This window comes from Sclerotinia sclerotiorum, genomic scaffold (genome assembly GCF_000146945.2).
Source record: "Sclerotinia sclerotiorum 1980 UF-70 scaffold_11 genomic scaffold, whole genome shotgun sequence".
NCBI lineage: Eukaryota > Fungi > Ascomycota > Leotiomycetes > Helotiales > Sclerotiniaceae > Sclerotinia > Sclerotinia sclerotiorum.
In genome coordinates this window covers 406,451-423,526 of record NW_001820825.1, presented here as the reverse complement: position 1 = coordinate 423,526, position 17,076 = coordinate 406,451, and the positions used below count along the sequence as shown (strand labels likewise).

The 17,076-nt window shown below is 42.4% G+C and overlaps 7 protein-coding genes across 7 annotated transcripts in view; 5 read left to right on the top strand and 2 right to left on the bottom strand.

The window, feature by feature from the left end:
- Nucleotides 1-1,979: 1,979 nt before the first annotated feature.
- On the bottom strand, nucleotides 1,980-2,120 carry SS1G_08279 (predicted protein; the record flags this gene model as incomplete). The annotated part of the gene is made up of 1 exon (XM_001590489.1): nucleotides 1,980-2,120. One exon carries the CDS (start codon nucleotides 2,118-2,120, stop codon nucleotides 1,980-1,982), a length of 141 nt encoding a protein of 46 aa, XP_001590539.1.
- Nucleotides 2,121-4,691: 2,571 nt separating this feature from the next.
- Nucleotides 4,692-4,955, top strand: SS1G_08278 (hypothetical protein; the record flags this gene model as incomplete). The annotated part of the gene is made up of 1 exon (XM_001590488.1): nucleotides 4,692-4,955. The coding sequence occupies one exon, from the start codon at nucleotides 4,692-4,694 to the stop codon at nucleotides 4,953-4,955; it is 264 nt and encodes an 87-aa protein (XP_001590538.1).
- Nucleotides 4,956-6,739: 1,784 nt separating this feature from the next.
- SS1G_08277 (hypothetical protein) lies at nucleotides 6,740-8,072 on the top strand (the record flags this gene model as incomplete). The annotated part of the gene is made up of 3 exons (XM_001590487.1): nucleotides 6,740-6,781; nucleotides 6,841-7,091; nucleotides 7,157-8,072. 3 exons carry the CDS (start codon nucleotides 6,740-6,742, stop codon nucleotides 8,070-8,072), a joined length of 1,209 nt encoding a protein of 402 aa, XP_001590537.1.
- A 571-nt stretch (nucleotides 8,073-8,643) lies between these two features.
- Nucleotides 8,644-12,167, top strand: SS1G_08276 (hypothetical protein; the record flags this gene model as incomplete). The annotated part of the gene is made up of 2 exons (XM_001590486.1): nucleotides 8,644-11,058; nucleotides 11,106-12,167. 2 exons carry the CDS (start codon nucleotides 8,644-8,646, stop codon nucleotides 12,165-12,167), a joined length of 3,477 nt encoding a protein of 1,158 aa, XP_001590536.1.
- Nucleotides 12,168-12,769: 602 nt separating this feature from the next.
- SS1G_08275 (40S ribosomal protein S17) lies at nucleotides 12,770-13,322 on the top strand (the record flags this gene model as incomplete). Its single annotated transcript, XM_001590485.1, has 3 exons — nucleotides 12,770-12,916; nucleotides 12,972-13,169; nucleotides 13,224-13,322. 3 exons carry the CDS (start codon nucleotides 12,770-12,772, stop codon nucleotides 13,320-13,322), a joined length of 444 nt encoding a protein of 147 aa, XP_001590535.1.
- A 487-nt stretch (nucleotides 13,323-13,809) lies between these two features.
- On the bottom strand, nucleotides 13,810-14,745 carry SS1G_08274 (hypothetical protein; the record flags this gene model as incomplete). The annotated part of the gene is made up of 1 exon (XM_001590484.1): nucleotides 13,810-14,745. One exon carries the CDS (start codon nucleotides 14,743-14,745, stop codon nucleotides 13,810-13,812), a length of 936 nt encoding a protein of 311 aa, XP_001590534.1.
- Nucleotides 14,746-15,857: 1,112 nt separating this feature from the next.
- The window catches only part of SS1G_08273 (hypothetical protein), a gene marked incomplete at both ends in the record, with an annotated part of 3,635 nt that continues 2,416 nt past the window's right edge, over nucleotides 15,858-17,076 (top strand). Inside the window, 2 exons of the mRNA XM_001590483.1 lie at nucleotides 15,858-16,515; nucleotides 16,780-17,048. Coding sequence (XP_001590533.1) covers nucleotides 15,858-16,515; nucleotides 16,780-17,048 — 927 coding nt within the window. The remainder of the gene's footprint in view (nucleotides 16,516-16,779; nucleotides 17,049-17,076) is intronic.

The window sequence follows — 17,076 nt, the reverse complement described above, 5'->3', positions numbered from 1 at the left end:
GGCACAGCGGCAAATGCACAATGCACAATCACTACACCGCCAAATGCCCACGTGTATCCACCTAGCTGGGCTATGCTTTTTGTGTTGGATAATGGAACGCCAAGTGTAGGACAATGGGTTAGGATTGGAGGAGATCCAGCGAGGTTAGGCGAGTGGCCTAATTTCCCAGATTTTACACTTCCGGGAGTTGGTCCTACGGTTGGAGCTGGTGGCGCGGTAAAATTGGGTTCCAATAGCACATCGAAGTAAATTTCCTGAAGGTGTAAGAGGGTATACATAAGAGGGAAGGAGTCTTGCTGTCTTTTTGGGCAATGAAGTTGTCGATTTGGCTTGGCTTTGTCAGTTGGGGTGAATTGCACCGGAGCATAGAAAAGGTTATCGTTACTTTTTACTCTCATTTAGGTGGTTTGAAAATATATATTCTAGTGTTCATAGTATAATGATGAAACACTAATACTTGGATACCCAAAGAAATACCCAAGGGTTGGTTTTGCGGATCCCGGTGAGCTTCTGACTGTTGCCCAGGGTATGCTAAATGTCGGTATTAAGGCTTTGCTGGATATGTTATACGGAATTTCTTTTGCACTGTATAAGGACAGAATGGGATCTTGTGACAAGAAAAAGCTTGCGATATTATCACCATTAAATTTAACTGTATTCCTCAAGTTTCATCTCCATTATTTTTGTATTCATTGGACATTACAAACCAGGAATTTCACTGATTTCTTGGACTTCTACGTCTAATCCTACTATAGCTTACATCAATAGTTCAGCGGTGTCGATTGTAATTATATTAAAATTATAATATAAATTGTCACCCGAGGGAAAAGCTCTAGAACCAAAGTTTGGACTATAGCTCGTTGTTTTTATGACTGAGGAAGATAATGATGATCGATTTTTATCGTGGATCTTCAGGGATTCTCTACATATCTCTTGGATATGTTCTCCTTTGAGTCTGTCTTTCAGCATGACTGTGAGTAATGCTTGCAATTATGATATTCAGAGTGATGCATTATTGTCTGGAATGCACGTATTCAATAAGTTATGTTACCCACCCCATATATCATATATGAAAGAGCGATACCTAGGTTGAGTGATCGAGTCACGGAAACAGCTCAAAATGAGGTGGAGACAACAGATGAAGATAGGAAGGACCGACGGAAAGCATGACTTAAATGTTAAGCTACTATGGAAGTGAAAAATTACGAATGGAGCTATTGTTAACTTTTCTGGGATAACCAACATTCCTTATCTGAAGTGCTTGTAAAATTATTAATGATGTTAGTGGGTGCTGAATCTTACATACTTATTCGGCTTCATCCTCAAGTAAGGAGGAATCGTATATTTTCTTATCTCCTCACTAACCTCAAGCCCCCTCTCTTATACTGTCTAATTTTTGTATGGAGATTTAAGCGAGTTAGGTTACAATTCTCTAATTCAAGAGCGTTAATGAGAACTTCCACCTCATTAGTATTATCTAATTCAAAATGAAACAATGAACGGCTTTACGGTAAGCTTCCTTTCATACTTGTATGGCTCGAAAAAGTCATCTCTGCATTCATTTCAAAATAGACACTGATCTTTCACCTCAAATTTGGAGATCTCAAGCCAATTAAGGCAAAATCGAATAACAGCCGTAACGTGAACTTTTAATATTGCAAATTCGAAGCTCTACCACACAATAGACCACGAAGCTGAAATTTTAATTCTTATTATAAGCTTCAAATTGGAGGTAAAAGAGATTAAATGCCAGAAACCCCTTTGTTTGTAAGAATACTGGAATTTGCAGAATCCCACTTCATGAAACTCGCCAAGCACAGTAGCGTACCATTCTCAAATTTCCTACTCGCTTTCTAGTTCGTTAACTTCCTCCCCATCAATCTTGCAGACAACGACCCTCCTCGCATAAGAAATCAAACTCTAAGCGAGAGCAAGGTCAAAATACATCAACCTCGCCTTTCCCCCTCGCTAAGGATCGCTCAGTCAATCTCCTCATCCAACATCACTCTACACGCTGTCTTAAGCTCCGCGGCCATCTTTTCTATCTTTTCGAGCTGTTCCTCCAGAGTCTTCCATACATCACGATTCTTCTTTTCCTTCCCATAATTGGCGACGAGCATGGTGAGCTTGTGATTCGATTGATCTGCGGATTGTAGTTTGGGGTTTGGCTCAAATTTTGGAAGTAATATAGATTTTCTGAGAAGACCAAGTGGATTTTTTTTGAATTTGAGACTGGAATTTGGTTCCATATTTGATTTTATGGGGTGGAGTTTCTAGGTGACAAGTTCTTCTGGGGTTGCGAGCTACGAGCTTCTGGATTTAGGGGAATTTATATTGAGGATGTGGAGGACTTTGATATCTGTGGTAATTTATACTAGATGGACAAACTTGGCATTTGGTTGCTATTGATCATGAGGGCTTCGCACGGGATTCCTTGATGGTTATTTGGATATAGTATCCATCTATACTACTCTACTGATTGTCATCTTCCATAAAATAGCAGGTCTAGAAATGTCTAACAGCAAACTTCAATCGAGCAAACACGTTACCACTCACGATCAATCTACCTCAAACTTAAAACCAGAAACCAACAGAAATACTCAGATATTTCACAAAGCGATTCTTACAATCATCCATCTTCTGACACATTTCTTTTACCCCTGCAAATTTTTCACTACCTAATCATTTGCTCCTTATACTATACTTCCCATACTATTTAGTTCACTCGATAAATTAAACCACTTGCATTCTTTACCTCATCAATCCCAATCTCCTTAAGATATGGAAAAATTCAGACTTCCCTTTTCTAATCAAGCATCTTTCTTCCACCTAAATGCTTTGCCTATTCCTATTATCTTCCCAGTGCACATCTAAAATGCATATCTAAGTTTTCCTTTCTCTACTAGTAGCCCTAGTCAAATTCAACACTCATCCACCAAAATTCGATATCTTTGTCTTGCAAGAGCCATGATGCCATCAAAAAGCCCGTTTATCAGTAAAATCTAACCAAATATAACACTGCCAATTAGCACAAACCTTCGAGATACACAACCAAAGAAAGTATAACAAGTCAAATGACTTGAATAGTAATCTCGATTAACACAAAGCCATGAAGCCGATTAGTATAAAACTTTCAGATATGCAACAGCAAAATAAACCTCAGGTCTTCATATAAATTAAAGTTAAGTGTGGCTGAAGTGAATCCAAGATCGAGTATTTGGGAGATTTGCATTTACCAAAATTTAAAAGGTTCCTAAAGATATCGTTAACGTTGCGTCTTGCAGGTTCTAACTTTCTACAATCTAGCAGGTGATGTGCAGTAATTTTGCAGAAATTCGCGGTCAGAGTGGTATAATCTTTTATCCGAGTATATAATGTATTGCTTGAGTTTTGTATGTATTTATTTATTTGTGAATATCATTTAGTGCTAAGAGATGAGGCGTTTGAAGTTGAGGGGTCAGGATATATTGTAGAAAATAGGAAGGCAAGTAGTGGTCGCATTTGATTTGGGGTTGATCATTGATTAGCGCTTAACTAGCAAAGTCATAGAAACTTATAGAGAGATTCCTAGTGATTGTAAAGACTGAACGATAATAATGTTGAGTTTGATGCTTCATTCATGCGGTTTTGCTACACTCATTAAGTCTAGTACCCCCTTTTTGGGCCACTGCTACGTCGGACAGCAACATAGGTCACGTTCTTGATCACATGATCAAGAAACCGACAAATCGAGATCGGCTTTGCGGTGATCGATTTGTCGGGCTCATAGCCATCGGTTTTTTTAAGGAGGCACGAAGGTCTGTATAATCAAGATGGATTTCCTTTGTATAGAGCTTCGTGCTCAAGATCAATCATTTAGTATACTCTACTATTAGTTACGAATTGCATATCATTATTTGTCATTACTTAAGTCCCTGCTTGACGCCTAGTTATAAACCACCTCGAGAGCCTAGAGCACTCCCACGTGATCTAGACGGCAAACCTCGTAACACCTCTTATAGTCAGTTTCTGTCACACTCAAGAATACTGGGTAAAGTATCTTGTATTAGAAAATACTAAGCTAAGGAGAAAAGAAGAAGGGAAACAAGAGTAGAGAGTTTCCCTGTGATTAAATACAAACGGGGCATGCCACGTGACCCGGAGGTGTGAGGCGTCACAGTTTCTGGGGATGTCATTTTGCCGGGTTGTGATCTTAAGATTACTTCAGATATGTAATTTATGCAATTACTGTATGATATGTGAGATGACCACATGCAGTGATATAGGTGAGCTTAAGGTTTTCCCTGGATGGGAAAGTATAAACTTTATAAATGGGTTTTTCTTCTTGGAACTATTCGCCCTTATTACTTTTTATCTTTGTGCTGTTACAGTAAGGCATTTAGAGTTTTGAGTTTTTATCCACTGCTATTATGGATTTCTTACTTCTTCTTACTTCGTTAATGTAATCTTATCTAGAGCTTTATTACTCCTGCGCTTCCAAAACCTTCAAGAATCATCACTATAAGAAGAACAAAAAAACAGTAATAGAAAAGAGTATTTGTTGCGCCCAAAACACCATCCCAAACATGCGCCGGCTATGTGGGTATACCCATATAATACACCTTTAGATCCAATGAAACTTTTCCCTATCTCTTTATACACTTTCTTTCTTAACCTTCGTTTGGACCCTCACAGTCGGTAAAGCCCATCCAATGTATTCCCTCTCCAAACCCATGGCGATCTCCTTCAAAGTTCTCTCTTCCCTCATAAAACTCTGCTTAAAATCCACCCATATTCTTAATATATCTTCTGGTTCCATCCTCGGTTCTACAAACTCGAAATCTTCATTCACTTTCCCGCATGCTCTTTGGTTCTCCCTAATGATCAATTTAACCAAATCGAGATTTGGGAAAGATCTTAATAGTGTTGCTTTGTTGTATGATTCCCACGGTCTCTTGACCTCCACATCCACATGATCGATCGCGATAGCCTTAACATCGTCGAGGAGCTCTGGTGTATTTAAAAATGTACGAAAGTCGCGAAGGGTTTCATCGTATCCCATAGCACGATGCCGAGGAAGGTAGAGAACGTCGATATAAGGATTGAAATATATTCTTGGATCGGAGGTCTTTGTGGCAAAAGAGAGAGTATATATACGCAAAGCTTCGGTTCGTGATTCGTGAGTGGCTTGGAGGATTGCTGGAGGTGGACTAATAGAACGACATCGATCGATGGTTGGATCATATCTAACTTCGACAGTACGACTTGCACAGGCATATCGCCAAACGAGGATTCGAAGTTCAGGTAGAAGTTTTGGGAAGAGATGGAAATCGGTGAGTGGCTCTTTGGTCGGTGATATGATGGTAGATTTGGGTTTGAATGCCAACCGTAGAACTTGAGGATCCATTGATGGATTATTTTTGATATAAGATGTGAACATTTTGAAAATAAACTGTACAAAAACTTGTTCCAATGCTGTCGCTAGGAGTATGAAAAAGAGAAACAATTACTATTAAAGTATTATACGGCGAATCTCGAGCGCTAATAAGGAAATATCATGCGGGACTGAGGATTTCAAAGTAAGTATTAGAAGTGATATTGAAGTATTGAAGTGTTGAAGTGTTGAGGTTGTAAGTGAACTTATACAGGCTTTACTTGAACCTTTTTGGGAATTGACACATGAACGAAACAAGCTCGGAAGGTCAAGGAAGATCAATAGATATATATGGAAAAGGCTCAAACCCGAATATCAAAATGAAATATGGATATTGTAGTGTGAGCTGACATCAATTAATCTAGACTTCACTTGACTTATCAATGATGCCCAAGTCAGAGAGGTGTACAAGTTTCATCCTAGCGATACGCAGCATATGGGGTTGCCAAGACGAAAATTGATAGGTATCATTGTGTTTATTTACTTGTAAACAGATCGATTAAGGAACCAGATCACCCGCATCTTCACTTAATTTAGCCACAGAATGATCTATATTCAGGAAAGGTTGAGGGACCGGCGTATGTGAGCCATGTGAGCCATGCGAGAAAAAGTAGGTGACGTTCTGTTGTTGGTGATGATTCTGATGCATCCTTGTTGGGTCGAAGAAAGTGGTCTGATCTGGGTGGAGACAGATTTATTTTTACTTAGCGAGGATTGGTTGATGTTGATATTCGATTGACGGATGGGAAAATGAACAGGGAAAAACCTCTGGTAAAAGTTCAAAATGGGGTGACATTCTCGGAATATTTGCAGGAAAAGGGAAGAAAAGGCATGAAACATAATTTAAGAAGGAATAAAATAATAAGAGAGATATAGATAACAATATTTACTACATATAGATAATAGAAGATAGAAAGACCTCGGTACCATCAATGACTGAATCTTGTAAAGTTCTCATTACTCGCACCGGCATGTATCCTACCTATATCTGCCTAGCCCATCCTCCGTGAAGCTCTGTGGGACGACGTGTTTAACGGAGAATTGAATCAAGGGGATTTCTACCTAGGGATCAGAATTAGGATTGGATTAGGATTCTAGAAACCCCAGTCTAGAAGGTTTTAGTGTGCACACTCCCGCAAACCGGGTATTACCTTAGCCTCGTGCATATTGCATGGAGAACGGACAAGGCTGTGATCAACCCCACCCTTAGCACCTTAACATAGTAATCATCCCTTCGTGAGAAATAAAATTCCGAGACATTTCAATCAGGATTGAGGGAATTTTGGTAAAGAAAAAGTATCGCAGATGATGGCTTCAAAATCCCCTATGCCCTCGGCTTTGACCTTTGAGTTGTTGGCCCGCTGTTCTGTAAGCTATCGTTGTTTTCATTTCTCATCACCGCTCTCTAATTTCTACGAAAATGTCAGACAACAAAAGCAAGAGCCGCCAATTTGACTTTACCTCATGGCCCAGTTCAATTACCCATGTTTATGCCAGTGGCCACACAAGCATCATTGAAAGGCTTGACACCGCAACAATTGGAAGATACGGGTTGTCGATTGTGCCTGAATAACACCTATCATTTAGGATTGAAACCAGGACAGGAAGTTTTGGACAAAGTTGGAGGAGCCCATAAGCTACAAGGATGGAATCACAATATTTTAACGGATAGTGGAGGGTAAGCTTGTCTACGCTTCAATCCACTCTCCTCGCCCCTTATCAAATCTGACATGGCGTACATAGTTTTCAAATGGTCAGTCTTCTCAAGTTGGCCAATATTACAGAGGAAGGTGTACGATTCTTGAGTCCGCATGATGGATCCCCAATGCTACTCACGCCTGAGCATTCTATGTCTCTTCAAAATTCCATAGGAAGCGACATTATTATGCAACTTGATGATGTATTAGTTACTACCTCCCCTGATGCGGAAAGAATGCGAGTAGCAATGGAAAGAAGCGTTCGATGGCTCGATCGATGCATTACTGCACATGCGAATCCAACTACACAAAACCTATTCTGCATTATACAAGGGGGCCTAGATCTAGATCTGAGAAGAAAATGTTGCGAAGAGATGGTCGCAAGAGGAACACCAGGAATTGCAATAGGTGGGTTGAGTGGTGGTGAAGCCAAGTCAGATTACTGTCGTGTAGTAAATACATGTACAAGTCTCTTACCAGAGAATAAGCCAAGATATGTCATGGGAATTGGATATCCTGAGGATTTGATTGTTAGTGTGGCTTTAGGTGCAGATATGTTTGATTGTGTATGGCCTACTCGAACAGCAAGATTCGGAAACGCAATAACCAAACATGGAGTCATAAATCTACGACACGCATCTTATGCGAATGATTTTGGTCCAGTTGAAGAAGGTTGTGGATGCATATGCTGCAGAACAGGAGATGGCGGTCTCGGTACTACCAGAGCATTTGTTCACCACGTAGCCGCCAAAGAGACGGTTGGAGCACATTTACTTACCATGCATAATGTTTGGTATCAGTTGGAGTTGATGAGAAATGCTAGGAAAGCTATCATTGAAGATAGATATCCAGCTTTCGTGAAGAAGTTCTTTTCAGATCTTCATGGTGGAGAGAAATCAAAATATCCAGATTGGGCAGTGGAGGCATTGAGAACAGTTGGTGTCGATCTAATGGAAGAATGAGAGATGGTTTCATGATTAATTGCAGAGAATAGATACCCCTTATTAGAACATTTGAACACAGAACTTGCTAGAGAATGCATGCAATGATATCCCGATGGAAAAAGAAGAAACAAAGCCTATCCCTTCCTAAATAGAGATGGCACTTGAAACAACGGCGCTTCTACGAACATCAGAGAGTAAAATACAAATCCTTACTGTGTCCTGTAAATGAATTTAATGTATTTTCTATGAACATTGAATTTTATTTCATTTCCTCTCTTGAATTATCACAAATTATAAATACGAGATTGGACCGTTGTTGGCAGGGGTTCGCGATCTGCGCCAATACGCGACCTACTCTTTGCTGCATATTCCATCGTCATAGCTTCTCTATTTGGAAACTTCGCGACAAGAAGAGTGAGTAGAGTGAAGGATTAAGAATTTCAGTGAAGGTTGAGCTTTCAGCTCAACACACTTCCTTTATTTGTTTGCAATGGCGCACTCATCATCAAACAGTGGCAGACATGCCAGTATTTCGCCCATTCCGTCGCCCCCGTCTACAAGCAACAACGACACTCCGTTATCAAATTCAATGAGACGTCTCTCAATCAGTAAAGCTTCTAGAACTACTCCTCCTACTTCATCGCAAACTGCCTCTGAAAGAAGTGCATCGCATGGTGGTCACTCAAATCTCTATCCATCACCAAACGGTAGGAGCCCTGTTCTTCCTAGCCCCTTACGCCGAAGTGCTAGTTCTGCGAGTTTCGACCAACGTCGCTCATCCACCTCCAATCTCTCTCGAAAGCCATCTTTAAATTCCCTCAGCGGTGGAGGACCAGCTACAGATAAAAATACACTCAGCAGAAGATCGTCTACACAATTTGCACATAGATCGCCATCTGTCATGCGTAGCAGATCACCCCTCTCCGAAAGGGAGGAAGATATGCGTGAAACTTCTCCACGACACACTGCAGCATCTATCGCAAGTTCGCATTTCAAGTCGGAATTGGATTTACAAGATATGAATGATGGTTCGAGATCTGCAGAGACTATTGTTATACTTCACGACTCGGTCTACGGACATCGTTACTCCCGACCCAAAACTTCAAGAACTGGCCTGAGTGTAATCGTCGAAAGACCTGAACGAATTCATGCTAGCATACTGGGATTATCTGTAGCATATGTTCGCTTGGGCGAAAGACACTCCGAAGGTCGTTATCCTCTTCGTCCTGGAATGGAGGCTACCGAAGTACCTAGCACGCCGTTTCGCATACGCAAAACTACTCGACTTATGCCTCTATCTTCTCAAGCGGTCACAAATGTACATGGAGTTAAATGGATGGAAGAGTTGAAGATTATGTGTGATAATGCAGAAGCAAAACTTGCCACGAACGGAAAAGAATTGGCCAGACCTGAGATGAACCGAGGTCAAAATGAAGAACCTCCTTCAAAATTTCACGAGGGTGATCTTTATTTGTGCTCAGAGTCCTTGAACGCCATGGAGGGTGCTTTGGGTGCTGTATGTGAAGGTGTTGACGCAGTTTTTGAGGGCTCTTCAACAGGATTAGGACCACGCCGAACTTTTATTGCGATTAGGCCTCCGGGACATCATTGTTCAGCTACTTATCCTTCTGGATTCTGTTGGTTAAATAATGTCCATGTTGGTATTTCACATGCTTCACTTAATCATGGTCTCACGCACGCTGCTATTATTGATTTTGATCTTCATCACGGAGATGGATCTCAAGCAATTGCTTGGGAACATAACTCTCGCGCGAATGGATTGGCTAAGAATGCATTACCGTGGAAAAAGACATCGATTGGATATTTCAGTCTTCATGATATTAACTCATACCCATGTGAGATGGGCGATGAGGAAAAGGTCAAGAATGCTAGTCTCTGCATTGAAAACGCACACGGTCAAAATATTTGGAATGTTCACTTACAACCTTGGAAAAGTGAAGAAGAATTCTGGGAACTTTATGAATCAAAATATTCAGTACTTCTCGAGAAGACCCGGAACTTTCTACGTACACAACATGATCGCTTGCAAACATCTCCTAATGGGCCCCCACCAAAGGCAGCCATTTTCTTGTCGGCTGGTTTCGACGCTAGTGAGTGGGAAAGTTCTGGTATGCAACGTCACAAAGTCAATGTTCCAACGGAATTTTATGCTCGTCTGACACGAGATGTTGTCAAACTTGCAGCCGAGGAAGGTACAGGGGTAGACGGGAGGATCATTAGTGTTCTTGAAGGTGGTTACAGCGATCGTGCTTTGTGTACTGGGGTTTTGAGTCATATTAGTGGTTTATCAGGAAGTGATCCTGTAACTCATGCGGAGAAGGCATATAACGGTCAAAATTTTGAAGTGGGAGAGAAACTTGGTGTAGACGCATTGAGCCCCGGACCTGCAACTCCTTATGGATTCATGCCATATGACCCATTATGGTGGTCTTTAGGTCGATTGGAGCAGCTTGATGCAGCTATGAATAGTGCGCCACTCCCTGAGGAACCAAAAATCCACAAACCAGCCGGACCTACAGGGAACTTTGCGTCTCCTACACAATCTTTTATCGCTAAAGTTGTCAACACCCCTACAGCACAACGCAGTGTATCAACCATGGGTATGAGAAATCTACCACCACCACGAGCTTCAGCTCCTAGGCCACCTACTCCACCGCCGCCTGATGTTCATTGGACCGTTGCGGCTCACGAATTGAGCAAATTGCTTATTCCAACTGATAGGCAGACGAAAAGTTGTCAATGGGAAGATCTCGCAGCTGAAGCTACTAGAGCAAGAAAGGAACGCCAATCTATATTGGAACAAGACGAAGGCGGTCAACAACCTGCAATTACAGAACCTACTAATGCTAGAATGTCTTTACGAACAAGAAAGCCAGCGCCGAAGTTGGTTGAGAGGATTGAAAAGGATGTAGTTAAAAAGCCTGCTGCAAAATCAAATCGTCGAAAGACCGTTGCCGGCTCGACTGCTTCGCCCGTGCACAAAGTATGTAGTTGCATTACGCTGTACAGTCTCAGACTAACAATCAGTAGGCTCCTGAAATCTCAGGCACAACTCAAGCATCTGATGCGAATCATAGTCAGTCAACGCAACAGTCTGCTAGGCGACTTAGTTCTGTGTCAACTGCTGGGCCAATTCTATCTCAATCTCAACAAGCCCCTGCTGCTAATAGGGCGCCATCATTCTCTCAAAGGCCTGGTAGTGCAATGAGTGCACGACCAGGATCTGCCATGGGATCTCGTGCAAATCCCGTTCCACCCGTGGTCGTGAAGAAAACAAGAGCGCCTGCCAAACCTCGAACTGATACTTCGAAACCAGGTCCAGGTCGACCACGCAAGAAGTCTCTTTCAGTGACTGGCTCTGACACTAACGCGAATAATGTTATTGAGGCCGGCCCAGCTGCGGAAAGCAGTAACCATTCTTCTGACGTAGATATTTTAACTTCTGGTATGAAGAAGATCAAGATTAGTCTCCTCACAAAAGCCCAGAAAGAAGCCAGGGATGAAGAAAGGCTTAAGGTAAAGATTGAGCGAAGTCAAGTAGCTGGTACAACATCCTCAACTATGTCAAATGACAAATCACCTACAAGCGTTGCGTCTGAGATGACCTACAATCAATCCGGAACCTCTACGCCAATGAAGAGCATCTCACCAGGCCCTTCGACTCCTCAATTATGTCTTTCTTCAGATGTTCCTCTCCATATGCAAGAGCCTGAACAGGTTTCTTTGCCAAGTAGCTCTCCTGTAGCTTCTACTGCGGAGCAAAATGAAACCGGAAAATTTTCAGATCATTCCTCGGAATACAGCGCAGACAAATTCATCCCCTTCCAACCTCAAGGCCCTGTTCCGGAAGCAATGACACAACAAGAACCACTTCGATGGCTACCTCCGAATACCAATACGCCAGCTGCGGCGAAGAAATATGATCTTCCAGTCTTCACATCCACCTCTACTATACCATTTGGCCCCAGCTCTAATGTCGTTGGCAATCAAAACAAACCTTCAAGCTCACAGGTCAAACAAGATTCTCCTTCCGAATCTACACAATTAGCCCCGTCGATCTGGGACATTCCAGTCACACCACGAAATCAATAGATTCTTTCTAGGAAAATCTCAATTTTTTACATATTAGATTCAGTCGACGTTGGTAAAGAAGCATTCATTCCCATGTTGGTTATACAAGCTTACAGTCTCCATTTGTTTATGATACCCCTTAGAAGGCAGTTTTAGGGGGAAGGTTTGGGAAATAAGTCTGTCAGGATATACGTATGAGTATTAAGACTTTCAAGTAGAGAGCAATTAATTATAATTATCAATGTGTTGTGTTTCGGGCGTGTGAATGTCATTTTCAATGTCTATCTCGTCTATCTGAAGATGTTCGGGTGGATTTATGAACACACCCAAGTCCAGCCGAGGGCAGACTGCTTGGTGATAAACTTCCTGAGACACACTCTCCGCCAAATTACCCTTTATTCATACTATTGGTAGGTAGTCACAACTAGTGAACCCATGCCATGATCGAGAGCCTCAAACATCCATGATTGTCACGTGAACATTAAGAAATACACTAGTGCACCGGCTAGCGAGATCCTGAACTTTTTCCACACAAAACAATTTTGAAGATTTTGTACTTCTCAATCGACAACCGCAAGAACTTTCGACAAACCACCACCAACAAATCCCCAAATACCGTAATCATGGGTCGCGTTCGTACCAAGACAGTTAAGAAGTCCGCCAAGGTCATTATCGAGAGATACTACCCAAAGTTGACTCTCGATTTCGAGACCAACAAGAGAATCTGTGATGAGATCGCCATCATTGCTTCCAAGCGTCTCCGTAACAAGGTAAATAAAATATCCAATTGAGCGAATTTCGACAAAACGTCTAATCAATAACTAGATCGCCGGTTACACCACCCATTTGATGAAGCGTATTCAACGTGGACCAGTCCGTGGTATCTCCTTCAAGCTTCAAGAAGAAGAGAGAGAACGTAAGGATCAATACGTTCCAGAGGTTTCTGCTCTCGATGTTTCCAGCACCGAGAGCGGACAACTTGAGGTTGATGTTGAGACAAAGGAGCTCCTCAAGAGCCTTGGTGTATGTATCTTGCGCTGTGCGAAATTCAATTTCTTGTCTAATGTTTTACTACAGTTCGATTCTATCCCATGCAACGTTACCCCAGTTACTCAAGCACAAACTACCGAGCGTGGACCAAGACGATTCGGCGACAGACCTGCCCGCAGAGAATAAATTTATGCATTTACAAAAGGTATGGGGGATTTTATTGGGAAACACATGGATCTGATGGCTACTGGCGTATAAAAGGACAGGAAGTGTATACAGATCAATGTGAGAGAATTCCTCCCAAACTAGGTGTCGCCCGTGATGCTCCTTTAGGAGTTGAGGCTTGATTGCCATCCTTCGGGAAAACCTTCGATTTCCGTGAATGTGATGATATTCTAATGCATGCTGTGAGCTTGATGCATACGGTGGCACATAGGCAGATTGAGCTCTGGCTCTTATGTGCGATTCCTACATGCGGTTCGTCTGTTTAGCGGTAAGTCTTGCGTGTTCGATTTGGTTATGGTCTTGCTCTACGGAAGTCGAATCACAGTTGGATTTTGAACTTCACCAATGAGGATTGGTTTGGTTAATCCATGCCATTGATAGTGACAAATTCTGGGGTATCATATTTTACTCCTTCCTGCGATGAACTCCATAACTCCAAATAATACAATCATATTTTCCAATCTGTATCCATTTCGGTGTCATCATCGTCATCATCTTCTCCAAATAAATCTCCGTATCTGCTCTTATGATTAAATGTAGATGTATGACCCTCAAGATCCAAATGCAATGTACCCATCTTTTCAGAAAGATCATTCGAGTCGAGCGTCGGAGGTTTGGCATTACCCAGCTTGACCTCTTTCTCTACTATAGAGAAAGTCGTAACATGCCTCGAAGACCCTTGACCAGTTTCTCCCCTCTCTAATGCAAGATTTCCAGATTTTCTCTGGTTCTCTTGAACCTCTTGTTTGTTCAAGTCCAAATTCCCAATTCCATCCATTACCATATCTTCCTCCGTCTTAGGTTCATCCAGTAGATCTATTTTCGTAGCAGAGCTTTCACCACTTCTTTCCCAAGCCGGGCATTCGCTCAGTTGAACTCGAATATACAAAGCACGCCTGGCACAAGTATCCGAGCACCATTTTTCCGCATCCTCTTTCTTAGCAATTCTGAAATCCTTTGCCTTTCCCGACATCCCCAACAATCTCCATTGTCCCCCTTTATTATCCCGAGGTCGAGGATTGGCACACAACGTATACCCGCAGCGACTATCGAGGTTACGCTCGAGAATTAGGGCATCGTAATCGCTGGGTTGAAAGGGTCGAAGCATCTCTTTGAATGCCCGTGCGTCTGACGGCGATGGGTTGGAGGCATCGTATGGTGCGGATGCGAGGGGGAAATCAATGAGTTCTTCGGTTGAGGTTAGGATTTCTAGCTCGATTTCTTTGCGTTCTTGGATGAGGCGCGCGTGGTAGAGGGCTACTTCGCGATCGCGCTCGGCTTTGGTTTTTGTGGGTGAGAGATTGGTGGGTTTGGGGGTGTTGGAGGTGGCGGGGTAGGAGGAGGTCTGCTTTAGGATTGATTTGGGCTTTTGGGGGGTCGACATATTTATGTATTTATTTTTGGTTTGTGGGTAGGTCGAGGTTTGGAGGTTTGTTTATATTTGATGAGATTTGAGGTTTGCTTTTTTGTTTGATAAGATATATGATATGAGGTTTGATGGTTTTATCGTAGATCTAAATAATCGATTAATTAGTCCGATTAAGAGTAATCTAAGCAGCTAGTAGGCGGTAGGTACGATAATAGCCTAAAATATAGGGAGCTTTGTATGGCACTCTACGGTAGTTGCAAGTAGCTCGGTTGAAGAAAGAAATCAATGTCATATCATTTATCGACTGGAAAGGAATGAATAATAATCCATTTCTTGTCCTCAGATCTAATTTAAGTCTTTAATAGTAATGAGCTGTAAAGAGTCAATGTCAAATCCGTGGACAGATTAAAAAACCCTTGTACTCTTGAGCCACTCTTGTTCACCCACTCATAACTTGTGCTTGTGCCTGTGCTTCAAAGTGCCACATCCATCTAAAGTACCTGCTCAAGCAATATTGAATAACTTGGAAGCTTTCTTTACCCACCAGATCATGCAACAGGTCATCTAGGAAATCTCCCACGGCAGCGCAACAAATCAAACCATACAGCGTATGCCCGCCTTGCAAACCTTCTTACTACATACCTTGGTTCCCCTCCAATAAATCACTAGTTAATGTATTGATACCTGCTTGTTTACAAAAGAAAAAGAACTACACACTACAGATTGAACATTACTCAATCAGTACTTAATATTTAGTTTTGCTTCGGGAATTCTCACCTCTTGGTAAGTCTTTTATATGTTGTCAACTTTCAAGATACATCCCGTTTATGACTTCGTTTCATTCATGCGCTGACGTAGACTAGCAGAGTTTAGATACAAACACCGCCCCGCCTCTTTCAGATTTCCCGACATTTTCCTCCCCCTTCTCTACCATTTCAATTCAGTCAATATTACAAAAGAAAAGTTGTGTCAATTGTATTCCATCTGGCAAAGTTTCATTCCTTCAATCCACCGCTAGGTTGGTACGAACATCATCCATTACAAAATCGGACTTCGGTGGTTGGTAACTCGTTGGGACCGAGTTACAACATCAACAATAACTCTGAACCACAACCTTTACCTTCAACATGTCCATTCCACCATTCAAAGTAAAGGCGATATTTGAATATACGTCACCGCATGAAGATGATCTTCACTTTCCGAATGGTCAAATTATCACCGTGACGGAGGAGGAAGATGCAGATTGGTATGCTGGAGAATATGTTGATACATCAGGAGTCAAACAAGAAGGTATCTTCCCACGAAATTTTGTGGAAAAGTATGAGCCTACGGCACCACCAAGACCTACGCGTGTCCATCGAGCAAAGAAGGAGTCGGAATCAGCTCCTGCTGCTGTCGCTGCCGAACCAGTGAGAGAACCAGAACCACAGCCTGAACCCGAAGCACAACCTGAAGAGGTTCCCGAAGCTCCTGTTGTACAAGAGAGACAACTTCCTCTTCCTACTCAACCGGCTCCACAGGCTAAAGTTCCAAAACCCGCCTCCCCGCCTCCACTTTCAACACCGGCAGCTACAAGACCAGCTCCAAGTCAAAAACCAACTTCTCCTGTCAGTGAAAAGCCAAGCGGTGGGTCATTTCGGGATCGTATTGCAGCTTTTAACAAAGCTGCTCCTCCGCCAGCTCCATTTAAACCCACGGGTTTTAGTTCTGGAAGTTCGAATAATTTCATCAAAAAGCCATTTGTTGCCCCACCTCCAAGAAAAGATGCTTATGTTCCTACACCTCGTGAGCCGCCGCCACAAAAGATTTACAGGCGCGAGGAGGACCCCGAGATCGCAGCAAAAGAGAATGAGAATCAAGAACAAGCTGAGCGAGCAGGATTGGCGCCAACTTCTCCAGGTAACAATAATGAAGAGGAACAACCCAAGCCTACAAGTCTCAAGGAACGTATTGCTCTTTTGCAAAAACAACAAATGGAACAAGCTTCTAGGCATGCGGATGCAGCACAAAAGAAAGAAAAACCTAAGCGCCCACCGAAAAAGAGAACAGAGTCCCATGAAACTACCGAAGAGGGTGATACTGCTAGCTTAGAACGACCGGACACGGGGGATAGGCCAGGAAGCATTTCAATGGATTCCATAAGGGAAGAAGGAAGTGCACTACCACGAAGAACCAAATCATCTCGTGGGCCTATTCCTTCAATTGATGATGGTAATGAAGCGGATATGTCTGGAGCTGCTGAAACTGCGGAAGAATTGGAAGATACTGGGAAGGATGATAGCGACGACAAACCTAGAGCCAAGCATCCTCAGCCCCCTGTTCGTGCCCCAGCGGCTCCAGTTGTAG